The sequence below is a fragment of the Leptosomus discolor genome, chromosome Z (genome assembly GCF_034619465.1).
Source record: "Leptosomus discolor isolate bLepDis1 chromosome Z, bLepDis1.hap2, whole genome shotgun sequence".
NCBI lineage: Eukaryota > Metazoa > Chordata > Aves > Leptosomiformes > Leptosomidae > Leptosomus > Leptosomus discolor.
Genome location: NC_141419.1, coordinates 33,504,972 through 33,532,426, shown reverse-complemented (window position 1 = coordinate 33,532,426; position 27,455 = coordinate 33,504,972). Strand labels below are relative to the sequence as shown.

Below are 27,455 nucleotides of genomic sequence, written 5' to 3'. Positions count from 1 at the left end.
TAGTTACTTTTAACAAAAAGGGGCAAATATATGTTTCATCAGAATGAAGACAATTTAAGCTTTTATATGCAAGGATAAAACTGTGGAGAGGCTTTTTGTTTCAACAGTTTAGAAATTGTGGGACTTCTGCTGGAGCACTTTGTCCCCAGTACATCTCTTCCTGAAATGCAGCTCTCTTCCCTTTGCTGATCTGTTCCCATTTAACAGGCAACTGGTAGTAGGTGGAAGAGAAATGTCCCTGCCTGCTTTGAAATACTGGCACTCTGGGGCAGTAGTACAGGAAATGGGCAGTTTCTCACTTTGCATGTCTGCAGGAATTGTAATTTACATGATACTTATCATATAGTTTCATGCTTTTTTGTCCACATCTACATAAAGTACAGTTTAACCTGAATTTTTGTCAAAGTCTTGCTTTTCTCTCCTGAACTAATGTTTGTTGAAAACCTAGAATGAACCTGGTTCACTCTGGTTGTGGGTTGGAGAGAAATCCAGGGGTCCCACTACCAAGACAAGAGTGTGCTGGCCATATGGCACACTGAGCTAGCATAAATTCAGTGTCCACTGAGATGTGCTCAGGAGGTGATGATGCATTAATTTTGAGGAGATAGGGTTTTTACTATTTCAGACTTCACTTGTTCTCCTGCAGCCAGTAGAAGGGCAAACACATGTCCTATATAGGTTATTTTATGCTGTGGGGTTGTGATTTTTTTTATTCAGCTGGGTGGCTGACATTAGTGCTTATGTGAATCGGGGAACAGATCCTGCTGAAAACTTGTATCAGCTGTTTTGCAACTGGTTGGTTGGACACAGAGAAACTGTTGCTGGCACAGTGGGAAGAGTACCAATGCATAGATTTGGGGTGCTGGAGAAGAAAGACCAGGTCTGTCCTTTTCAACAGTAGCATCAGAAGTGAAGATTAGTGTAAGTCAGTAAGACCTTGGCTGGTCTGAGAGAGATGAGGTCATGTGCCTGAACCCATTCAAGTTTATGCTGCTATGTGTTGCCAAGGAGGACAGATTATGGCCTGGCACATTAGGATCCACAGTATCAGGGCCAATAAAAGGTAGTTTAGTCTGAAACTGGCAATATTTTTATGGGTTTCTGTCTTCATTGTTGGTACAAAAACCACCAAGGCACACGTGCAGTAGACAGTGATGCCCTAATTAGCAAAAGGAGGATGTCAAAACTTTTGCTTTGTTGTGCTACTTTAGGTAGCAAAGACAGGTGTCACGGTGTGTACCATTTGCTACAAATCCAATTAGCTTTGTTGTTGTTTCATCCTGCTGATTACAGTATCACAGGATCACAGAATGTTAGGGGTTGGAAAGGACCTCTAAAGAACATCTAGTCCAACCCCTCTGCCAAAGCAGGACCACCTAGAGTAGATCACGCAGGAACGTGTCCAGTCTTATCCTTTCATTTCTTAGAGCTTCAGAAGGTGTTGATAATAGATTAAATGATCCAAGAGTCACTGTACAATCACTGTACAGTTACAGCTGATACATGGGAGTCACGGCCACTTTCTGAACCTCTGCATGGGGCTAATAGGAAGAAAAATTTATTTCAGTCTCTAAAAGAGAGAGCTCATGGCACGGAAGATTGCTGAATTGTGTTGCTTTCTCTGCAGCAGAAGAGTATTCAAGAATAATTGAAAGAAATAAGGGGCTTAGGTTTGAAACTAGATTTTGTTGCCTTCATGGGCATTAAAAGAAGTGCTTAAGTAAGGAAAAATGTGTGAGAAAGTTCGATTTTTCCATTTGCATTTGTAGATTCCAATCAATATATTTTTGTAGCAATAAAATGGATTAATCAATCCCCCTAGTGCTTGAGGAGCACTTTTTTTTATCTCTTCCTTGGATTCCGTAGCTAATCACATAATAACAATAACAATAATAATAGTGATAATAATAAAGAAGTTAGACCAAGACAAGTGTTTGTATTGAGACAAATTCCAGGTTTTGTTTTGTTTTCGGTTTAAGGCTTGTGGAAAAAAAACCTTGTCATTTGCTAAGGGGATAAACTACTGTTAAAGTAGCCTGAATGATTTCATAACATTGTTTTTCTGTTAAAGCCATTGCTGTGATTGCTGCAGAAATGATGGGTGATTACTAATGGCACTCTTGAATAAGAGTGGAAATTAACAAGAAGGTAACCTTGTAGGTTAGGTCTGCACCATACTAGTAGAGGGCCTTACATTCTGTCCTCCAGAGACTGTAAGGCTTCTTTTGAGTTTACAGAAAGCCTACATAAATTTTTTATGAGCTTGAAAGGTGATCCAGAGTTCTCCCCTTGAAATTGTGTTGCCAGGTTACTTGCCTTGGGGTTTTTTTTGTCTCTTTATTTGAATGGTTTATCCTCTCTCATTAATAAAATGTAGTACTGTGCTATCTGCTGCTCTTTCAGACATAGTCCCTTGCTGTGGCAGTGAATAATATGGGCATCCAGCTACAAAGCAGAAACTCTATTTGTATGTGTATTGGTTTGATCAAAGTTACATAATTACTGCTTTAGTTGGGCATTAATCATTCATGAATAGAGGCCTTTCAAGGAAAGAAAAATGTGAATCTTCTTATGACACAAAGCCAAATCTTTTTAATAGTCAAAGTAGCAGTCTGAGAATGGTGGTGTTGTTTGTTCCCACAAGTTGCCTGTTCTAAACTGTTACACAAGTGCAAGCTCTACTTGGTGTGCAGTCTTAATTTTAGGAGCTACACATCTCCGTCTTTTCTAAAAATAAGCAGTCACTGTAGCATATGCTGTTATGAGAACTATAACAAGAGTAGTTTTGTGTAGCTGAACCCTTTCTTATGTAATTCCCACTCCTGAATTATTTTTGAGTGGTGAAGCAGTTCTGACCATGAAACTTCTGGTGTTCTTTGCTTCCACAGATACAGTCTTTTGCTTGTTTGGTGGGCGGGAGGTAAAATCTGAAAACGGGCACCAAAATGATATCTTCAAACTAGTGAAAATACATCATGCTAAAGGAAGATAATACCTTCCTGATAGCCTTCTTTCCCTTCCCAAAGTTTTTTTTTTATTCACTCTTTCCATAATTTCTTAAGAATTCCTTTCTTGACTAATTTCTTCTTTTGACTCAGCTCTGCCATTTTTTTATCCACCCAGCAGGATTGTCTGGTCAGTGTGAGAAAGTTTCAGAGATGGTCTCAGTTTACATGTATGCAGTGTCTATCACAATTTGGTGCTGCCCTTTTGAACCCTTCTCTTCCCTGCAAGCCGTGCTCAGTGAATTTAAGTCATTCCACTCTGTGCATATAGATTTTTATAGAGAGATTTTTTTTTTCCTCATCACTTTCATTTCTCTCTGGATTCCCCCCAGTTAATACATCTCCTGCACTGACTGTTAAGCAGAACTTAATAAATACTTTTGTATCCAGAATCTGCATTTAAACCATTAGCCTGCATTGTGATGCCTTGGCATGCGTGTACGACTGCAATTTGTGACTGTGTTTTCCAGAAGATAATTCATGCTGTTTCAAACTCCTGAAGCAGTTTGAATGTCCAGTTAGATTGAAAGTGCCTTAAGGGGATCACAATGGATGGCTATAGGCTGTTTCACAAAGACAGGAAGGGAAGGAGTCATCATGCTCTATGTTAAGAAGAAGCTTGAATGTATAGAACTCAACTATGGCGATTGTGGAAGACCTATTGAATGCCCCTGGGTCAAGATCAGAGGGGTTGTCTCCAAGGGGGATCTTGCAGTAGACATCTGCTACCCACCTCCAAACCGAGATATTAAGGCCAGTGAAGCAATATTTGGGTCACTTAAGCAAGCTTTGGGTCAGCAGAACCTGTTTTTATGGGTGGCTTCAACTACGCAGACATTTGTTGGTAGAACAATACAGCAGCTCACATGTCATCCCTCAAGTTCCTGGAATAAGTAGAGAACTGATTCCTCATACAAATGTTAGATGTGCCACCAGGAATGAGGCGCTGCTGGACTTGATACTCGCAAACCAAGAAAACCTGCTTTGTAATATCTCGGTCAGTGATAGACTTGGCTGCAGTGATCACAATATTGTGGAGTGTGGGATCCTGCTGAGCACGCTGAAGGTCAGTACTACGACAAATGTTTTATATTTTGGAAGAGCAACCTTCAGCTTGCTCAGAGCTCAGTTGGGAGGGAAGCTTCATGGAGGATAAAAAAGCCAGTGAGTGCTCTCCTGGAAACAAAAAACCAGTTCATCCCTTTTAAAGGTACGGGAAGTAGGTGGAGCAAGAGACCCCCTTGGCTTAACTGCGAGCTTCTGAGTCTGCTCAAAACCAGAAGAGAACTGTACCAGAGATGGAAGAGCGGATGAATACCCATTGAGAACTACAAGGGCATTGCCAGGGAGTGCAGAGATGCAGTTAGAAAAGCAAAAGCTCAGGTCAAATTGAAATTGGCTAGAGATGTCAAAAACTACAAGAAAGGGTTCTTCCGGTACATAACCAAAAGCAGAAACAGAAGGAAGATACTGGCCTACTGTTAAATAGGAGAGGTAAATTAGTCATCAACTATGCTGAAAAGGCGGAGGTTCTCAACGCTTTCTTCATCTCTGTCTTTACCAGCACTGTTGGGCCCCAGGCCTTGGGAACAAAAATCCAGGTTGATGCAAACAGAGACGCACTGTCAATGAAGGAGGAGTTGGTATGTGAACTATTGCAGCTTGACCCCTACAAATTGATGCGCCCTGGCAATATGTACCCAAGGGTGTTAAGAGAGCTGGCTGACATTGTGAGGCCGCTCTCCATAATCTTTGAGAAGTCATGGAGATCGGGAGACATCCCAGAAGACTGGACAAAGGCTAATGTCACCCCATCTACAAGAAGGGCTTAAAGGAGGATCTAGGAAATTATAGGCCCATTAGTCTTACTTCAGTCCCTGGGAAAGTTTTGGAAGAAATCATCCTGGGGGCGTTCACAAGTCAAATGGAGCACATGATTGGGAAAAGGCAGCACGGATTCACCAAAGGCAAATTGTGCTTGACAAACTCGATCTCTTTCTACAATAAAGTAGCCTGCTCGGTTGATGTGAGGTGAGCAGTGGACGTTGTCTACCTGGATTTCTCCAAGGTTTTTGATACAGTTTCCCACAGCCTCCTCTGATAGAGAAACTGATGTGTTACAGTCTAGACAAGTGGTCTGTGCAGTGGGTGGGGAACTGGCTGACAGGCCGCACCCAGAGGGTGCTGGTAGACAGTTCCTTTTCAAACCGGGAACCTGTCACATGTGGGATCCCCCAGGGACTGGTGTTGGGCCCAACACTGTTTAATATCTTCATAAGTGATCTGGATGATGGGATCAAGTGTACCCTGATGAAGTTTGTCCGTGATACCAAACTGAGTGGGGAAGCGGGCACTTTGGAAGGGAGAGCCACCCTGCAGGAAGGCCTGGGTAGGCTGGAAGGGTGGGCTAACAAGAACGTTATGAACTTCAACACAGGCAAATGCAAGGTCTGCATGCAAACCTGGGAAAACATAGTCCAGGAATGCAGCACAGGCTGGGATCTACCTGTCTGGGGAGCAGCTCTGTGGAAAGGGACCTGGAGGTCCTGGTGGACAACAAGCTCAATATCAGTAAACAGTGTGCTGCTGTGACAAAGAAGGTCAACATGATGCTGGGTTGCATCAACAAGGGCATAACCAGCAGAGATAAAGAACACATTATCCTACTCTACTCAGTGCTTGCCAGGCCACACCTGGAATACTGTGTTCAGTTTTGGGCCCTTCTATACAAAAAAGATGTGGCCAGGCTGGAGAGGGTCCAGAAAAGGGCCACAAAGATGATCAAGGCCTGGGAAGCCTTTGAGGAAAGGCTGAGAGAACTGTCTTTGTTCAGCCTTGAGAAAAGAAGGCTTAGGGGAGACCTTATCACCATGTTCCAGTGTTTAAACGGTGGCTATCAAGAAAATGGTTACTCCTTTTTACAAGGAGTCACATGGAAAAGATGATGGGTAATGGGTACATCTTACCCCTGGGGTTCTGATTGGACACCAGAGGAAAATTTTTTACAATAAGAACAATCAGCCATTGGAATAATCTCCCCAGGGAAGTGGTGGATTCCCCAACATTGGACACTTTTAAGATTTGGCTGGAAAGGGTGCTGGGCCATCTTGTCTACACCGTGCTTTTGCCAAGAAGGGTTGGACCAGATGATCCTTAAGGTCTCTTCCAACCTGGTATTCTATGATGAGTTAGAACCCAATGTCTAAATTATTTGGACAATTTGAAAAGCCTCGGTCTGTGCAGCTAGAGAATTGATTTTTGTAGCTTTTACTACAACATAGTGTTTCTTTTAAAACCTTTAATTAAAAGGCAGTCATCTCTCTCAGGTCTAGGAGGTAAAGACGACGTGGCATTGTTATTACAAAAATGATTAAGAGTTTAGCATGTAATGTTACTGATAAAGAACAGAAACTTATTTTTAGCAAACTCATGCCTGAATTCTTACTTTCTACACAGACTGCATCCTCAGCTATTAAAGGTGCTATCCAGCTGGGAATAGGATACACAGTAGGAAACCTTACATCAAAACCGGACAGAGATGTTCTTATGCAAGACTTCTATGTAGTGGAAAGTGTCTTCCTACCAAGGTAAGGACAAGCCTATTCTATTTCTTTTCAATAGAATTTTATAATCAAACTCTTAACTAGATACTTCAAACAAGGATTGTTTTCCAGTTCTGATGAAATGGGGTTAGAGTTTTTAATGTATGAGAACTTGAAAATTATCTTGTCTTCATGTTGTCGTTGAAAATGAAGGTAGGGAGAAAACTCGGAAGATCACACTTCAGCTGAAGATTTGAGACTTGTCAGTTCTAGAGAAGAAAAGTAACTGTGACACTTTCAAGTAAAGGAGCTGTTAATTACAATTAGAAGTGATTTGTGGATCTATATGCACTTAAGTATTGTGTCCAACATTCACATGTTTGTTTAGCTTCTAAAAATGGAGAATAATACTCTCCGTTTTGTTGATGTGTTGTGTTGAGGTGTTGTCATAATTTATGAAACTTCAAGTCCTGCAGTGTTAAGAGTAATAAAAGAATTTACATTACACTATAAAGTTCTAGCCAGGACTTTAGCCTGTGACGAGGCTCCGCTCTTACTAACTGACTACAGGTTGTACACCATTACTGCTTTGCATTTGTCCACCTCAGCTTGCACTGCCAACTTGATGGTATAGAGTTTGTAATAGCGGAGTTGTGCTGATGAGAGAAATCAAGGTCATATTCATTTTGGGAGTTCAGAAGCTAAAGTACAGTGCCATATAACTTTCCCAATATATATGCTATGAATAGATGAAGCAGGTTTAGGAAAAATATAATTCAAAACCAGGATGACTTCTCTGTTCAGTGTTGTCTGGGTTCTTAGAAGTGCTAAGTACCAGTAGTGCCCATCATTTCCATAAGGACACACTATGTATGCAGTGTTCCCTGAATTTGGGAATGCTTTCTGTGGGTTTTTAAAAGTTTTGTTCATTTGCAGTTTGAATGCTACTTCATAAACTGTTTCTGATAATTTACAATCCTTAAAAATTACTGATGTCACTAAAAAGAAGTTAAACTGACAAGGTACAAAATAATTGCAGGCACTTTGGAGTTGATCTCTCGTCATGTAAATTTGCCTGATTCAACTCCTGTTTTCCTCTGAACTGAGATATCCTTTAAGAATACTTCCTTTAAGGAACTTTAATTTATTTCTTATGTGAAGTGAAGCTTTTACTTTACATTCTTTAGTTCCTAGTAGTTGAGGGTATTCGTATCCTTGTTCTCGTGTTAACTCTAAGGTTTGTTGCGTATTATTGCAGTCTTTCTCTTGTAGATGAGTTAAATATAGAAAAATTAACTATGTACATGTGTTTTCATACACTGCAATCACGAAATTTTGTTTGCTTAAAAAAATCCAAATTACAGCTTAGAAATTTGCGTATCGTGTAACAAAGTGTTTATTGGTCTGAAAAATGGAGTGAGAGGGAGTGAGAGCCATTCGTATTTGTGAATTGTGTGACTGTGACAGTGATACAGTCTTCTGTAGTTTGGCTGTGATACCAGCTTTGTTGTTCATGGAAATGAATTGAAACATACATGCTAAAATTGTTTTATGACATAGCACAGTTTTGAAAAAAAATCTAATCTGTGTCTTTTTTAACATAATTTTAAAGGAACAAGTAAAATAAAATGGTTTGTAGGCCATAGCATTGCATATGTCTTCTCTCCTGTGGAACTTACATGCATGTACACTCAGAAATGAGATTTCCCTGTTTTATGTTGGTTTTAAGGGAGACCTAGCAGAAATCTCTTCTGGCTTAAAAAGAAAACAAAGGCAGAAGGAATAATCTGCTTGCAGTAACATAAAATTTATTATAAAAGCTTTAGTAGCACCTTTCTGGACAGTTTCCTATAAGTAAATAAATAAATGTTATATGAGGAAAAGTAGACAAATAAAAGTAATGGCTACAGCAGCATAAGTTGGGGGTTTTTGTGCACAGCTATCTAGTAAGCAGGAGTATATGACATAGTGAGTCATCTTTACTGTAACAAAGAGCCTCTTTATAAAGAGCACTTGCTGATAACCTTCTCTATAAAGAGCACTTGCTGATAAGCTTCTCTGTGAAACTAAAAATCAGCTATCCATAGCGGTCTTTTAAAACCATGACACTTGATTTTTTTATGCTAACGCACAGAAATGTCGAATTTCAAGTCCTTCATGTGTCTCAATGTAACATGTCCATTCATTTGTCTAAGGTGGTTTCTAATCCAAAGTGGTATTAGTTTGCATAAATTGTAATAATTTGGGATTGCAGATAATGATACAGGCTTCTTTCTTGCTGGTTGAAGGTGTTGGGACATTGAGTCTTTTATGATGGCATTATGTGGATCGTTCCTGAGTCATATCTATAGGTGGCTTTGTTACTCTAGTTAGAGGTAAAAAGCTAAGGTTGTATGTTCTTTCCAGACAGGGCTGCACACCCAAGGAGCACCTCAGCTACTCTTCACTTTTTCCTAGGGTGGTACCTACAGGTGAAGGCAGCATTGTTAAAAGTCATTAATTAGTTTTTTTTCTTCCCCTGTTGGATTGGTCTGGCTTGAAGGCAATTAGTCGAAATTAGCTACACTAGCAGGTCTAGTGGGCTGACCTCTACCTGGAAGCACCCCGGAGCAAACCGAAGTTAAGTAAGCTTTTTGCCAGATGTCCACAGCTGGAGGAAAACCTGACAGTGCAGCAAGTGTGGTGCTGAAAACAGGCGTTTACCAAGCAAGGAGCAGCATTTTTCCACTTGTTTTGAGTACACATAATTCAGCTGCAATTCCAAGCAGGCTATTAGCTGAACTTCCCCTTCGTTGTGCCCTATTCACAGTTACCTGCCTCTTTGCAAGCTGTCCTGCTCCAATTTCCTCCCATGTTTTCCCCATGTCCATCTTGCCTCATCCCGGTCTGGCAGCAAGCTGAGAGGACAGCTGTTTTGCAGAGCATACCTACTGCTTTGACAGCAACAGGATTGCTGTTATGGTGACAGTGATAAAATAGACCTGAGCTGGTAGAAATGCAATGAAACAGCAGCCTGCATGCCAGCAAGCAAACTAGCGTTATCTGTGCCCTTTTACTGTTAGGGGAAAGTAGTCAAGTTGTTCATAATTTTTTTCAGTTGCAGAAGATCAGTAGCCTCTATATCTCTCTCAGCCCCTGAAGTGAACCTCAACACTGCCTGTACCTCAGCTTTGGTATCCATAGCAAAACACTTCCAGCGGTGTTCAGGATTCACAAAGCAGGGAGAAAAATGCCAGGAAAAAAAAGCGGTCAGTTCAGACCTGATCATAACTGCCTTGCTTATTGTGGGAACTACTGATGTAAATCAGGAGTAACTTCATGGATTGCAGGTTACGCCTGGCCCGGAGCTATTTTGTAACTGGATTAAATTGGTCAGAGTTTAGCCCACATTCATGCAGATATTTATTTCAGGAAGTGACTTTGAGTGAAGTACAGGTATCTCTGTACAGTGGGTGTATTTGAATTGCAAAGGTGCTTGCTTTCATTTGTATATTGTAGTGGTGGAGGGGGTGGAAAAGTGTCTTTGTCACTTTCTGCTTCACATTGTGGCATCCCCTTTGTCCCTTTCTCTTCAAGCTGCTCAGGAGTTTGTAACATGTTGCTTTTGGGAGCTAGGTGAGCTGTTACTGAGGGCTGCTAGAAAGGAGTTCATTGAGAAACACCGTCCAGATTGAGTTTAAATGGCACTATGCAAATGGGTTCCTTCGACTGAGAATCAAATGCAGTCTGCAGTGACCCGGTTGATTCTGAAGATACAGTGTCTGAAGTCTCTGCCCAGTGCCCTGAATACGGTGAAACCACAGGGGAAACTACTCCAAGTAACCTCTCTTCTGGCTTTTAAATGCTGCTTTGGAAATCCAGCAACAGAGTTGCTTGCTTGGTGCTAGTACTGCTGCAGCAGCGGCTGGAGGGTTCAGTGGGAAGATTGTGCATCTTGCCTGTGCTCTCTATGCTCTGCCCTGTGACTCAGCTGTGTGGGGCATATTCTCCCCTCTTCTCCCCTTCCTGCGTTCTGCTTGTGCCTCTGACTTCCTTGGTTGGAATCTATTCATTTCTGGATGGCACATTTTGTCTCCCAAATCAGTCATTTGTGCAATACAGCTACAGCAATGTTTCAACAGCTGTCTGATTCAAGTGTGGAGCTGGCTCCAAGTAGTGTGGCTGTAGTTAGAAAGGCTCGTTGCTGAGCTAATGAGCCTAGCTGTGTCAGGCAAAGGTGGCTCAAACTGGTTGCTGGGCCATGGGGCCATGCAGCTGCCTGTGAGCTGGCAATATGGGCAGCTTGCTAAGCTCTTCCAGCAGACACGTACTAAGTGTACTTAGACACACACATTTTCTATGGTGATGCTTGACAAGCCGAACAGAAGCTGCTCCATTCTCTCAGCTAACTTTGGGTAGTCAGTTGTATGCAGTTTCAGAAATGCGGAGCATTTGGAACAAGGCAGTGTGTTTCAGGCTCCATCTCTTTTTGTTTTCTTAGATGGAGGCTGCTGCTAAGCACAGCTGTGGGTTTGACCTTTTTGCAGCAAGATGGTGATCAGTCTCGTGCGCTTCCCTTGCTAATACGCTTTATTTTCAGGGCCTAGACCCTGCAGATTGAGAACACTTGCTATGGTTTCTAATTTAACTAGAAAGCCTGTTAGATGCTGTTGACCTGTATGCACCCTGCAGCTACAGTTGTCTGTACAGTGAACTGATTTAGTTACAAATTGCTTTCTTGTGATGCTAATGAAAGATTATTCAGTGCTTTTTGCTATTTAATGTCAACAGCTTAATACGGCATTTGGATGACAGCCCAAATAAGTAGTGAAAAGTACTAAGAAAAGTAAAACTTTGGATGTATTTTAACCAGTCTGGGTTTTACCCTACATCTAAAATTGAAGTGTACTCTTTTCTGGTATGTTTTTGTGGACTGATTTAGAAAAATGAGGCAAACTGACACTTGCCCTTGGAAATAGCTTTGTACCAAACCTGCATCATAGGTCACCTGATAGGCTAAGTAGTGTCCTTGTAATTAAAGAAGTATAGAATGCTCTGCAGGCTCAGTGTGAATAGTACTCAAATGTTCACACTAGCACTTAGCTCTTGTGTAATTTAAGCCACTGTATTTGTTTTCAGTTGAGCAGTTTCACAAGACAGATAAGAAAGTGGCCTGAAGCCTTTGATAAAGCTTTGCTGCTCTTCTTTGGTGCTTTGGTTGCAGAGATGCACAGGATGACAAGTTCTGACACACTTTTTATGGTTTGTGAGTAAAGTGATAGCACAGATAGGAGGAAGTTGGTTTTGTTTGCAAAACAAGTAGTATTTGAAATGGGAATACCATGGCAACAAAAGCAAAAGCATGTTCATTATTAATTTCTGGTCTTAGCTACTTCTATTGCTGTTAAATTTTTGGTAAACCTGCGATAACCTGGATACGTACGTGGTTATGTAGACAAACTATTTTTAAAGTATTCCAAGATCCCTTGCTTTAATGGCATCTCCAGTTGGTTGTGAAATAGTCATATCATCATTAACCTAAGAAAATGTCTGTATATTCAGCTGTCATGATTGGCTTGACTTGTTTTGAGGATATTTACTATTCACAGTTGTATTTCAAAGCTGCCTTGCAGGTAGCATTTACTAACCGTAAGTATAGGAGAACATACAGTGAGAAACAAGGATATTACCACTGGACTTTATCTCACAGTATGAAAAACCAAACACACACCTATTTGTACAGGTAGCCATAATACCTGCTTCCATCATGTGGGAAACAACTACTTTCCTGAAATGATATATAGGAAATGAATACACTAAAGCACTAGCTTATCTGTCAGTATGTATTTATTTGTTACAGTTTGTAGAGTTTAAACACATTTTGATGTATTGTGAAAAAGCAGCTTTATCCAAGTACAGTGAAACTGAGATTGGATACTCTCAGTTTTTAATGTTGGAAGCATTTAATTTTAGATGTTTTGCATTGATTTTAAGATTTAAAAAGGAGTTGCTTTCACATAAGAGAACTGAGGTGTTCTCTTCACGCTTTTTACAATACATAGAAGAAGGATATACATGGCCCACAACTACAGCATGACTACTTTTCACTAACAGCTACATTGCAGACCATTAACATTGCTCTGTGATGAAGGATTGCAACCAAGAAATGCGGCTAGCCTCTTCTGCTCTGTCAGATAGCACACCTATCTCCTGAGTACATCCTATCAGGCCATAGTAAAGAAAAGCTGCCAAGAAATATATCTGAGTACCTTGTTTAGCAAAGTTTTTGCAAGCCATGACACTATCCATTAAAAATAGAATTAGTTCATTTTTAGTTTGATATTGCACCACCTACACTTTAAATCAACCCTCAGGATTTACTAAGACACAGACAGATGTACTGCCATTTCTATCTGTGCTTGATTAAAAAAAAAAAAATCTAAAATTTAAGTATTAAAGCAAATTTGCATAGTAAGCTTAATCTCTCTTTTTATATGCTACATACTAATCTTCTGCTTTTGTATGGTGTCTATGTTTAGCCTGTACCTGGGGCTAAACGTAACAGTCGCTCTATCACCCCATGAACCCTCACCAATCAGAGAGGGTAATCAGGAAAAAGGAGAGACCTGTAGGTGGAAGCACAACAGGTTTAATGAAACCACCACCAGTACAAACAGAAAATAATTAGCTGAATCAATATGCTGTCATCAGAGTAGTCCCCAGCAGAAGCAGAGGAGGAGTAGGAGGAACTCCAGCAGGAGTTACCCTGTAGGAGCTCTCTCTCCTCAGCCAACCATCCCCCTTTATAATGAACGTGTCATTATGGTATGGGTTACACCTGACCCAGGTCAGCTGCCCTGGCTGGCTTGAAACTGCTAATGGCTGGCCTAGCGTGGCTGGGCTGTGGTTCTATCCCAGCCAAACCAGGACATGTGGTCTTACAGCTAAGGTTATTAAAATACCTCATAAGTTACAATTGCTTCCTAGTCTCCCCAAAGCCTATATTGCTTGTCATAGCTCATATACAGAGACTTGAGTTCCTCAAGATTGCCAGAATCAAAGCTGGTATTAAAAGCCTTTATTTTTCCTTTTCTTTTTTTTTTTTTTTTTTTTTTTCCTGATAGACCTGTGCCCTAAACTATCTGAGTGGAAAATTACAAGATTACTTCCTTTTTTTTATAGAATGCGTTTCTATTACGACCAAAGCTCCATTTTGCAGATTAAGTTTTTTGTCAACAGATCACGGGCATTTTCTTGTTCAGCTTCGAAGACGTAATCATCCCATCCCTAGACAGATTAAAGATTGTTACATGTAATGCTCCGCACATATACTTTAATCCAGCCAGAGTGAAACGCGCTTGTTAAAATGAGCCAAGAAAATGTGTGAGAAACCATGAAATACATTCTCTCAAGAGATAATAAGAGTGGAAGGTGAATAATTTAATGTCTAAATAAGGTAGAGATATATTTACATCAAGTGTTCTGTACAGTGGAAACTGTCCTTTTCAGATAAGAGCAAGGACATACTCAGCCACAAGGAATTTGAAGCTTTTCCATCACTGTAGGAAATTACTGTAAGTGAAAATGCTTTTTCTGTTAAAAGAAGCAACAAGAAAACCTTACAAACTTTCTCCCAGAGGGGTAACCATGAAGTCTTAAATTTGTGTCAAGCTTGCTTCTTGCATCACAGAAAAGCTTACTGTTGGGATCCTGTAAACTACTCTATTAGGAAATGAATCTCAAACTAATTAATATGTTTAGCAGAAATGACAGGATATGATAAAAAGTTCTGCAGACCTTTAGTAAAATGTATTTTTAAAGGTGATTTTACAAAGAATGAGGAAACTTGTCTGCATAGTGAAATTGACTGTCATATCTGTAATAAAGTAAGTTCATGTGCTCTAAATGCATGGAATTGCCCTATGTATAGATGCTGTTCCAAAATAATTGCTCCGTTTTGCAATTATTCTGGAGTAAATCTCCACTTACTATGCTTTACTGTCCACCCGTAGATCCAGTATTGGTCATTTTGCTCCATATGCACTTAGGAAATGGCTCAGACCGTGATATTATCACAGCAAACCTCCTATTTTCATTTCAGCCTGGTGAAGTTCAAACAACAGTACATGTTCTGGTATAGTAAGAACATATAATCTATTTATTGCCATGCTTTCACAAAAGACGCTTTTGAGTTATGGCTTCAGGAAGCAGATGTATAAAGGTATTTATGTACTGAAAGGTAGGACTTTAAAAAAAAGTTTAGATGATTAATCTCACCTGACATCCATGATGTGATGCATCAGCAGAGAACGCTGTTCTGTTCTTGTCTGCATCTAAACAACAATTAAATGCATTTACAAGTATGCCCTCAGGTTCCCAGTGTAGCTATATATTACCCCTGTGGCATTCTCAAATTGCAGAAAAATTCAATGAGATGCATCCAGCTATATGCCAGACAAGACTGGCAGTGTTCTGAGCAGCTGAGAGACCTTATAAGAAAAAGCATTAGACGATATTAACGGTAAAGAAAAACTAACATCTTCAGCCTAGTATCCTTCTGATTTCCATTTTTTATTATATAATGGAAGAATAAAATACATGTATTTGATTTTAATACCTTGGATTTGTGATACAGTAGATCATAAAGTGATCAGACAAGTTCATTAGGACTAGGCAGCCTTCGCTAGCTGTTAACTGTATGGTTTAGCACACCAAGAAGCAGCAGTATTCTAATGTCCTTGTTTGTATCCTTGGTCAGGCACAACCATCTTTTTATTTGTGATTTCCAGACAGAAATCAGGGTGTTTTTTCCCTCCTTTCATCTCCTGTTCAAAAGTCTAAAGTGTATGTATTTCTGGAGCCTGAGAAAGCTTGTTCACCAGCTCACACTGTTTAATTAGCAGTAGTTCAGTTCTGCTGGGTTTTGGCAGTATGCATGCGGGGGCAGCTAGGTGGGCTGGGTAGACTTCTGTCTTTAAAGTGTTATTAATGGAAGGTGATGTTCATATGAGAAGCATTAATAGTACAGGAACAAAGCTCTTAAATATTTCAAATGTGGTGCTTGGCAAGATGGTTTAGGGGTGTACGTGGTAGAGTAGGGTTGATGGTTGGACTTGATGATCTCAAAGGTCTTTTCCAACCTGAATGATTCTATGATTATATTTATGTTGCTTGAAGTTTATTCCTTTTCATATCTGTGTGAATTTCTAGCTTTTTTATCTTTTTTGTATACTTTGGATATTCTTATTGCCAAGCATAGAGGTACAAGCTGCATTTCTGAATAATTTAGTTAAGGTAAATAAGAAGTGCTAGAAGAGCTGATTTTGGCCGCTGTGTCAAGTCTTGGATTTTGTACTCATCTATTTATCAAATCATTTGGAGACTGACCAAACTTTGTCTTAAAGTTGTTCTTGTTTGTGTTGAGATCATAGGGCAGAACTTTCTTCTTCTGCTTAAAAGCTTCCTCTTGGTTTCTATCAGAAATGAATTCACAGGCAGTTTTTATACATCTTTTTCTTCTGGCAGATTTTGCTGCTGATCTATTCCTTTAGCTTAAATCATGTAGTATTCATCTCAAGACTCATACAACTGCAGCCAAAGAATACAGTAAGATGGTAAATGTGAAATGAGGAAAAAAGGCTACAATGATATTCTTCTCTTTCCCCCTCCCTGCCCGCCCCCCCCCCCCCCCCCCCCTTTACGAAAGACTGTCTTCCAGGCTGGTAACATTAGTAGTCTTTGTCTGTGCCTCTCCTAGTTTGAATCTGTATCTTGCATATAACTGCATACCATTTTCCAGGCTTCCCCAAAGGGTCTGTACCCTGTGTTTGTGTTTACCAACTGAGCACGTAACCTAGTGCTGGTTTAGATTGAGGTGCGGTAAAATAACATGACATGACAGGCAGACAAACAGAAAACCACTTTAAGGTCAGCAAACCCAGAGTGGCTTCCCAATTCTGGACTGTACTAGCAAGAAAGAAAGAGATACTATAATTGCATTTAGCTTGCAGAAGAGACTAATGCTGAGGATGCTGTTTCATAAATAAGGCTAAGCCAGTAAGTGTTTGCTGGCACCAAAAAACGTATGTGGTCCTGCTTCCTTCCCACTGCTCTGGCTGCATGGTTCTGCCCTCTGTGTTGTGTCCTTAGTATCTGTCTGTCTCCCCTGCAAACCAGTTCAGGTCACCAAGCTAGTGTGAAGTTGTTTTGCTGCATTGACTTCCAAACTTTTTGCAACAGCTTACATAAGGTGGGGGTGACCCTTCCTGTGTCAGTAAGCTATTAGACTGGCTTACTTTGGAGGGGTATCCAAAATTGTAGCATTTGTTTAAACCTGCTCTTCAGCAGATGGATATGGGTGGTGAAAATAGTCATTTCCTATAAGGTTGGAGAAAGGAATTTGCTGGCAGTATTCTGTCTCTCACAGACATTTCTGTTACACTGATTAATGGTGATAGGGAGGTTTGTCTGCATTTATCACTCTTGCCTCAGAAGGTGAATGGCTGAGTTAGGCAGCTTTGTAGTATAACTAGCTGCAAGAAGGAAGTCACTAAAGATTGCTTAATAATAACTGGGGGTTTGTTTTTGTTTTCAGTGAAGGGAGCAATCTCACCCCGGCTCATCATTACCCTGACTTCAGATTTAAGACATACGCACCTCTTGCCTTCCGCTATTTCAGAGAACTTTTTGGTATCAAGCCTGATGATTACTTGGTAAGAGATTGTAGTTTTCCTTTGAGTTACAAATTATTATTGTGTATACTAGTTTCATAGTGACAGAAGAGGATGTTTTAATGGTTCCCAAATGGGTGGTAAATTTTGTGTGCGGAGTGGTTTATAAGTAGTGAATATTTTTAGTGTTTTATGAAAATTTTGGTTACTCATCTTTGAAATGATTCCTATAGAAACCTGCCATGTTAATTGACTAGAGTAACTTGAGTGTTACTACTCACTCAGGTAATTGTTTCTAGAGAAGTTATAATCAGTACTTGTGTGACTTCTACCAATTCGGTTCTAATAAAGTGATCTTGTTTTATTTACATTAATTATTCATGCCATTAGGTAAGTGTTTGTCTGTAAATGTTCCTATCGAGCCTTTAGAAAAGTAGGTGGCGGGCTGAAAAAAATCAGGCATTTTAGAGTATGTTCTTTGTTCTCTGTATTTTGAAGACCTACTCCTTCTCAGTATTCAACATGAAAAAAAAAAAAATGATGTATTTTCTGCCATCTTAAAACCAATCTTTACTTGATAAAACCACTTTGAGCACTGCCAGGGACGAGGATCCACTATTTTGCTTCTGTAGTTCTGCTTTTGGAAGAGCAGTGTGAAAGCAAAGAGCTGGATTGTTTTCTAGGTGTTTGCCTCATGGCCAGTTTATCTCATGCCAGTCCACACAACAAATCAGAGTCCCAGTACAAATTAGCAATTTAATATGTCAATTTTATTGTTACCTTCTTTTGAATGATTTTTTTAGATCTTTTTGTTCCATTATTGATAACTATTTCTTTAAAACTGACAGAATTTGAAAGAGCTTAAATGAGTGAAAAGGAAAGATAGATTAAATGGTGCTGAAACATTACTTATTGTATTACTTCACTGACTTCTGTTGTGTTCAAGTGTGTTATAAGTGTTTTTTTCCTTCTTGATGACAATGAGCCTAACAGCAAAACATAACTGGTTTTGCTTTTGTTTAGGTTGAACGTGTCTGATTTTAGTTCTTTAGTACTACGTGTGGATTTTGTATTACTAGCTCTCATGACAGCAGTTATATAAAAACAGATCATTCCTTTGAATTACCGATGTTAGTAGCAGGGAAGTGCAGTTGGGTTGGAGTTTTATAAATCACAGAATCATAGAACGGTTTGGGTTGGAAGGGACTTTAAAAATCACCTAGTTCCAACCCCCCTGCCATGGGCAGGGACACCTTCCACTAGACCAGGTTGCTCAAAGCCCCATCCAGCCTGACCTTGAACACTGCCAGGGAGGGGGCAGCCACAGCTTCTCTGGGCAACCTGTTCCAGTGTCTCACCACCCTCACAGTAAAGAATTTCTTCCTAATAGCTAATCTAAATCTACCTTCCTTCAGTTTGAAACCATTACCCCTTGTCCTATCCCTGCATGCTGTTGTAAAAACAACCTCCGCACCTTTCCTGTAGGCCCCCTTTAGGTACTGGAGGGCCACTCTAAGGTCTCCCTGGAGCCTTCTCTTCTTGAGACTGAACAAGCCCAACTCTCTCAGCCTGTCCTCACAGGAGAGGTACTCCAGCCCCCTGACCATCTTTGTGGCCCTCCTCTGGACCTGTTCGAGCAGGCCTGTGTCTTTCTTGTGCTGGAGGTTCCAGACCTGGACACAGCACTGCAGGTGGGGTCTCAGCAGAGCAGAGTAGATGGGGAGACTCACCTCCTTTGACCTGCTGGCCACATTTCTGTTGATGCAGCCCAGGATGTGGTTGGCTTTCTGGGCTGTGAGCGCACATTACTGGGTCATGTTGAGCTTCTCATCAACCAGCTTCCCCAAGTCCTTCTCCCCAGGGCTGCTCTTGATCCACTCACCGTCCAGCCTGTATCTGTGCCTGGGATTGCCCTGACCCAGGTGCAGGACCTTGCACTTGGCCTTGTTGAACTTCATGAGGTCTGCATGGGCCCACCTCTCCAGCCTGTCAAGGTCCCTCTGGATGGCCTCCCTTCCCTCCGGCGTGTCAACTGCACCACACAGCTTGGTGTCATCGGGAAACTTGCTGAGGGCGCACTCAATCCCACTGCCTATGTTGCCAACAAAGATGTTAAACAGTTCCAGTCCCAGTACTGACCCTTGAGGAACATCACTTGTCACTGGTCTTCACTTGGACATTAAACCGTTGACCGTGACTCTTTGAGTGTGACCATCCAGCCAATTCCTGATCCACTGAGTGGTCCATCCATCAAATCCATGTCTCTCCAATTTAGAGACAAAAATGACATGCAGGACAGTGGCGTCATTATGTAATATGTTGTTTATCTGTCTCCTTTTATGGACTTTGCGAAATACAAAGTATGCAGGCTGTGTTGCCAGCTGCTAAAAAGTCTGTGCTTCCTGGAGTAAAGCTATTGTCACCTGCAACTTCTGTTCCATCTAAGGAAGCATTTGCAGTAGCATAAATTAAAGATTATAGAAGGACTGCTTGCTATTGATAAAAGATTTGTGACACTCAGCTTAGCTACAAAATGACTAATCCCTGAGGGAAATTCCCAGCAAAGACAACTTGTTGCAGATTCTTTTTCCTCTTGGCACAGCAAAAGACACTAGTAGTATGTTCCAAGGAGAAGGGGCAACTAGAAAGATAGTTTCAAGATTTAAGTAGAAAAGCTAGTTTCAAGATTTAAGTGCACCTTCTTTTCTCAAAAATGTAACCACAGATTCCTTCATCAAACAGGTATTTTTGTGAAATATAGTTGGAATTTCAGTGAGTGTTGTAACTGATGTGTGCCTCAGGGTTATGCTTGCTCTGTAAGTGTGTTAGAATCCATTTATTTTTGTTTCTATGCTGAATGAGAATCACTTTGCAGTTAGAGCAGGTTTCAGTCTTTCACAGTCCAGAGGCAGATGTGATCAGAGGGATACTATGATTGTAAACCAGAAGTATTTTTAGTTTGGAACTCTCTTCCCCATTGGTTATGACCAAAACATCTGGTTAAGAGTTTGCTTCCAATAGCATCTGTCTGGGTTCTGGCTGAACAGTGCTTCTTGTTTCTGTGAAGTCTGGATCTATCATGTAGTGACCATAATTCCAATTCAGTATCAAAACACTTTACTGTAACAATATGCCAAGTGATCGTCCAACTGTCCCTGAAGGGGAAGGGAAGTAAAGTAAAATGAGGAGAAATTACAGCAAGCATATGTCATTTACGTTCTTAATTTGCAAGGACAAAGCCCAGGGATTTACAGTTTCACCTTTAGCAAGAAGGTAAAGTGGTAATGCACTGTAGGCATCAGACTGGATAATGAGGGTAAATACAATTGAACAGCTGGTAGAATTAAATCTTCGGTGGAAACCGCATGGAGTACTGGTGTTTTGCAGAGAAACTTTTTGATCATAAAGTACTTAATTTCCAGGGGCTTGGGGATTTTCCTGCTTTTCAGTTTTGATTTGGCTTTCATAAGTGTCCAGTCAAAATTAGCTGAACTCATTGTATAGCAGCACTTGGTGGGTAGATTTTTGTTTTACAGGAGTGAACTCAACTGTGAAGTGACCAGCACACAGTGTAGGTTAATAACTTGTGCTTATGCTATACTGTTTTATTGAGCTTTAACATTTAGAATGATTGGTTTCAAATGCTTACAACAATGACAATTACTCGTGAAGCTTTATATATTTTAGCAAGAAAAATGTGGGCATTGCAATACCACTGCTGATTTGCTCTGAAGGTCCTGGGTTACAGTATTCCTGTTCTATCTGTAGACAATTGCAACTATCTGATTAATAAGAAAGGTCTCTCTTACTAATTGGAACTGAGTGAACTGGAGAAGCAGGGAGAGAAACAGGAAACATTTTTATAGCATGCAAAAGTCTCTTAAAAATTGCAAACATGGGAAAAGCCTCAGCTGGACCCAGGATAAGAAAATGCATTAAGGCAGTGGTTTGAGTCCATAGCAAGTGTGCTTCTTTAGTTCAACTGCTCACAAAAGAGCATATTTATTCTTTTATCACGTTTCTTTGCTATCACCACCCACTGAAATCAATGGTAAGACTCCAGTTGAATTTAATGAAACCTGTTTTCGACAAAAAAAACTGTTTTTTCTTGTGAAATTGCTCAACTCATCTCAGGCAGTGACCCAGTAAACCAGATATTTGCTACTGAAAGTTATTCCTTTTGTTCTGATAAGACCAGAAGACATACTGCATTGCTAAGAATAATTCCCTGGTGCTTGCACTACTCACAGCTCACATCCTGTGTAATTTTGTCAAGCCTTAAAATATTGGACTTTACAGTAAATCTCCAAGCGTGTAAAATTGGTGAGATATAACAAAGGAAAAGAGTGTGTGAATGGAAGTTTAATGATATATTTTAAACAAGCTCTCAAGTTTAATATAAACTTATTTTTTTGGTGTTGAGCGTAATGTCTTCTCTCCATTTAGTTTGAATAAAGAAATTAATGGATATTTAATAAATGTACATTAACCTCCATGTGAGATCTGATTCTACTAGTAAGGAATAGTGCTTGGTGTCTTTTTCCTCCTTAGTGTCATGGTAATTATTACTGTCTCCCTGTGGAAGAGAAAGCCTGTCTAAGCATCCAAAGCAGTGGTCCTCCAAAACCCAATTTTTCCTACTTACTGGTATTTAGTTTTTCTGTTCCAAGCCATTTTCAATCAGAAAACTACATTAGCAGCTATAGCAAGATTATTATTCCAATGGTTTCAATCCCAGTTTCACGGAAGGGGACTTGCCTATTTGTCTGTAGTGAGAAAAGTCTACTCACAGTGTTTCTCTAACATCTTCCTATATCTGTTTCATAAATGGCTGTGAAAAGTAAGCAGTTGCAGTGAAAATGTAATCTTGAGATTTCTGACTCAAGAATTTGCAATGCTGAGTGTGGGGATAGTCTCTCTCCACCTCAACCACTTGCTTCACTCCAGGGAAAGTTCAGCTGGTGCAGAGGGATGTGAAGAGGGACTGTATGCTCAGCTGGCAATTGCTCTTGCACAGTTGTGCAGCGTGTCCTGGGCAGAGTGGAGGGTAACTGCGCTGCTAAATCTCAGCCACATTACTGTGACCAAGCTTGCAGTACAGCAGTTGAAGACCAAAGAATAAGGTCCATGATTCTACTGTGCCTGTTTGAACCTGCAGTTCTTTGTGTTAAACCTGTGTTTGAGTAACACATGCATTGACAGTGAAAAACAATTTTTGTCTCTTCCAGTACTCAATCTGCAGTGAGCCTTTAATTGAATTATCCAACCCAGGTGCCAGTGGGTCCTTATTTTTTGTAACTAGTGGTGACGAGTTCATCATCAAAACAGTTCAACATAAAGAGGCTGAGTTTCTTCAGAAGCTCTTGCCAGGTTATTATATGGTAAGTAATTAAAGACTATATATTACCTATATTTTTCCTGTTTTATGTCACACTTCTGAAGATTCAGTTTCATTTGTTGTCTTTTACTCTTTCATTGGCTTTATTCATAATTTTCATAATATTTTTGACATCTTTTACCTGTCTTTCAACTTTGTATGCCACACCTATCAAAAGAATAGATATAAATCAAGAATATATTTAAGATAATAATTGCTGTTCTTTTAGCATTCAAGATGAAGCTGAATATCATCTTCTGATTTGATACCAAACTTTGCTTCTAATAAGCTAGTAACAAAAAAAAAAAGTTCCTGAATTTCTAATTCAACTTTTTTTCTCCATTTTGTGTTTGTCTACCCTCTGCATTTCACTCAGAGTGGACAAAGAAACTAGACCGGTCAGTTTCACGTTCGTTTCTGGACTACTTCTAATTTTCAGTTCTCACATGCTAAAATTATATAAAAAACATTGTTATCTATGTAATTTATTCAAAACTTAATTTTTAAATGAAGCTTTTTGAGGGCTGATGCTAAGCCAATTACATAGTTTTATGTGTGTCAGTTATCAGAAGGGGAAGCCATTGATCCAAAGCAAGTAGAAATTAATTCTCCTTTTTTTTTTTTTTTTTTAATCAAAAGTCACTCCTACATATGAACAGAGTTTCTTCTGGGTGATATGCAGGACCTCAGAGTATTAGACCTGTGACTGACTTTCTTTGCTTTCTTAATTAAACACTTGAAAAGTTAACCTCTCAGTTGTACTAAAAATGAGGAATATTGTAATTATTACACTAAACTAACATGGATTCACTGTTTCTTTAAAAAAATTATGCACTGACAGCATCAAAAAAAGCAATGGTGGCAGGTACTTTTTTTGTTGTTGTCTCTAATCATGATAATCAGGTCAGCATAAGTTTGAGTTATTACAAGTACATGTAAGGCCACTTTGCTTTGCTTCTGAGAACTTTATTCTCACTGCTACTATATACAAGGGTTTCCAAAGTGTAAAACTTTAATCACTGAATATGTCCTATGAAAGTACTTTCTTCCAATAGTTGTATGTTGTGACTCAGTAATCAGGTAAGACTTGAAGTAGTTTTTCCCCTTCTTGCTTTTTCCCACCAAAAACTGAGACTAGTTTTTGCCTGTTGTGGAATTTGGATTATTTCACACTTTTCTGTTCTGATGGTCAGTTGTAGTTCTGTTATGACCTCACACTCCTGTGGAGACACCTTGATCATTTGGCACTAACCCTCAATGTGAAAAGCCTTATGGAGACATGGGTTCTGTTTTTCAGAATCCAAGTCAAGGTAATGAGAACTACATTTGACCCAAACTCCTTCCAGCAGGTGGAATGCAAATGTTGTTCAGGTCAGGACAAATAGATTTTCAGGATGCTTTTACGTTTAGCCTAGTCTGCTTTTTCATGGGATGTGAGAAAGAGAATCCTGGCATAAATGCTGTTACTGCTCTGCTCTTTCTTGGCCTATATAAGTTCCTGGCAAAAAGGCAGTATTTGTGCTAGCTTTCTGAAATACAGACCCACAAGGAAAATCAAATGTATGTATATATATATATATATATATATATATATGTGTACACACTGAATAAGAAAACATATACAGTTTTCTGGATGTTTCTTAATGTCCTTTGTTATGAAAAAAACTTTCTTAAGCATGGGAGTTTTTGAAAATAGACATATTTAACAATATCTCTTTTGTTTTAGAATCTGAACCAGAATCCAAGGACTCTTCTACCCAAATTTTATGGACTGTATTGCGTTCAGTCAGGAGGCATTAATATTAGAATTGTTGTAATGAACAATGTTTTGCCACGAGCCTTAAAAATGCATTTCACATATGACTTGAAAGGCTCCACATACAAACGGCGAGCATCAAGAAAAGAGAGGGAGAAGTCCAACCCTACATTCAAGGACTTGGATTTTTTGCAAGACATGCATGAAGGGTTGTATTTTGACTCTGAAACACACAGTGCACTAATGAAAACACTACAGCGGGATTGTCGAGTGAGTAAAAGTTATTGACTATTTAAAATTCCGTGTTCACATCTGTTCTAGATTTACCTCAGCAAAACAAGGAGCAGGACGTGGCTCTGTATGTTGTTTAACCTCCATTCCTTTTCTATGCAATTCAGTTAGGCAAAACTATGGATGTCAAAGCAGTGATGAAGCCTGTATTTTAGATAAGCTGTTGGGATCTGAGATCATAGAATGGACAATACTGAGTTGGAAGGGATTCATAAGAGTGATTGAGTCAAAATCCTGACTCCACACAGGGCAATCTAAAAGTTAAACAATATATCTAAGAGTGTTGTGTAAATAATGCTTGAACACCAACAGGTTTGGGGCCATGACCGCCTCCCTGGGGACTTGTTCCAGTGCTTGAGAACCCTCTCTCTGAAGGACTTTTTCCCAATATCCAATCTGAACTTCCCTGATGCAGCTTTAAGCCGTTCTCTCACATCCTATCACCATGCACCAGAGATCAGCACCAACCCTTCTGCCTCCCTCATGAGGAAGTCACAGAATCATAGAATCATTAGGTCGGAAAAGACCTCTAAGATCATCAAGTCCAACTGTCAACCCAACACCCCCCCACCCATTAAACCATGTTCCAAAGTGCCACATGTACACATTTTTTGAACACCTCCAGGGATGGTGACTCCACCACTTCCCTGAGCAGCCTGTTCCCATGTTTGACCACTCTTTCAGTAAAGAAATTTTCTTAATATACTTCTTCAACCACTTTCAACCAGTTGGCTGTACTGTGCTTAACGCACCCTAGGATACAGTTAGCCATTTTGGCCACCAGGGCACATTGCTGGCTCATTTGGCGTACCATCCAGCACAATCCACAGATCCTTTTCTGCAAGGCTGTCCCCCTGTTTATCTGTACATCCAGGATTACACTGATCCATCTGTGGAAATACAGATTAATATAGGAAAGTAGTCCAGTTAGAGGGTTTTTTAATTCTTCTTCTTTCTTTCCATTAATTTGGAGATTTTAATGATTTTTTTTCTGAGGCATAATTAGCCCTGTGGTACTGTTGGTGCATATGATAAACTATACGTAGAGCTGCAAGCTCAGTACTGCTTCGGTAAGTCTGCCTCTTTGTAAGTTAGTAAGAGCTAGAAAGCTGAATGGGGGAGGTGTGTCTAGTGGCAGTAATCTTATTTCTGAAGCAAAGTAATTTCTTCCTCAGCTGAAATGTAGTGCCTAATGTCCACATAACATTTTCAAGGCAGGAGAAGGATATCTGCCATTGTCCTCTGTGAATGTAATCGGTGCCTCTTGTGGACAGGGAGAATTGTTGTGAAATGGATTTTTTTCTATAACAAAAGTAAGAAAATATAAAATAGGAAAAAGGGGAGTTATCCAGGTCTCTGAGAGTTTCACAGGGTTTATAGGGATTGTGGAAAGAAAAGATTGGCTTTGTCTGAGGGAATCCTGAGAGTTTCATAATGAAACAGCAGAATCGGTAGACTGAACACATCATAGAAGTGGCATCCTGAACAGCAGAGTTTGTTGTTCAGTGCCACCTGTGGTGCAAGATGGAAAGCATTGTTTTTGCACATGAATAGTACTTTTTGTTTAATTATCACAGAAGTCTGCAATGCCTTGTACTTGGTTTGTAAAGCTGGGTGACCTAATGTTCAGCTGCATATTCACTGTGAGACGTTTATCTAACACCCAACATTGTTCTTTCTGTAGTCTCTTGCAGTGAATGTTTCCTGAGCTCCTGCCATGTGTGATAATGCAGAATGCATCAGCATGTCACATCTGGGGATCTGGATGCCCTTTTGTACGTCCCCTCACTTATCAAAGGTTTCTCACCCTATCAAAACCTGGGGGGATCTATTGTCTAGAAAATAATAAAAGGAATCTAAAAGAGGGAACTGGACCGAAAAGTGTCAGACTGAAAAGAATCAATCATTTAATTGTTACATATGAAGGGGACTCTTACTGGTTCTTTGAGAGTATGGGTAAATTCTTGCTGCATGTTATTTAAGTTCTGAACTACACACCAGGTTTTTCAGTGTACAATCTTAGATTAACAGCTTTAAAGTTAGTCTGGAGTTCTTAAAGGTACAGCTAAATCTTAATATTGAAAGAAAAGAAGAAATTTCTCTTTAAATAATCAGTGTGTATACATAAATACATATGTATACACTATAGTATAGTATGTGTCTGTGTGTGACTGTAGTCTACGTGCATATACATACACTGAATGTTACATGTACATAACAAAAATAAAATGGTGGATTCTTTCTATTCAAATAAGTCTTACTTTTAGTTGTAAAACAGAGGGAGCAGATACTGTTACCTTTCACATAGCTGAATTTGCTTAACAAATGAGGTTGGATCTGACTACCTGCCTTGCACTACTATCTTTAGAAAGAATAGAGATGCACCATCCATTTCGGGAAAAGGACATCAGTTTTGCCACTGCTTTTTTCTGCCCATATGGTATTTGGATGGCTCCGAGCATGAGTGATAGCCAGCCTAGGTATTTAGGGCTTCAAATCTTGCCATCCCTTTTTCTTTTTATGCCAAAGTGAGAAAGTTAGTGTAGGCAATGGAATTAAAAATTCATTAAAGAATGGAAATTTTTGATCTTACCAACATTTCAAGACTAAGAAATTCTCTTCTGTGTTGCTTAAATTTGGATTATATTTTCATTGTTTATATTTGCAATCAGAATCAGTAAGCAAAGGGTTTTTTCCTGCTTCTTTAATATAAATATTACAGGCTTGTAGCCCCTCTCCTCCTTAAGCTCCATAACTAAGTGCAGAGGCATGGCAGAACTTGCTGTGAAGACAAAGAAGGTGGTGGGGACCTGCCTTCATCTGTGCCTGCTGTCA

General features: G+C 39.8%; 1 protein-coding gene across 1 annotated transcript in view; it reads left to right on the top strand.

Annotated features, from left to right (window-relative positions):
- The window catches only part of PIP5K1B (phosphatidylinositol-4-phosphate 5-kinase type 1 beta), an 82,906-nt gene that overhangs the window by 13,534 nt on the left and 41,917 nt on the right, over positions 1–27,455 (top strand). The window contains exons 3-6 of the mRNA XM_086479449.1: positions 6,462–6,592; positions 17,121–17,238; positions 22,425–22,577; positions 24,300–24,599. Of these exons, the coding sequence (XP_086335575.1) occupies positions 6,462–6,592; positions 17,121–17,238; positions 22,425–22,577; positions 24,300–24,599 (702 nt within the window). The remainder of the gene's footprint in view (positions 1–6,461; positions 6,593–17,120; positions 17,239–22,424; positions 22,578–24,299; positions 24,600–27,455) is intronic.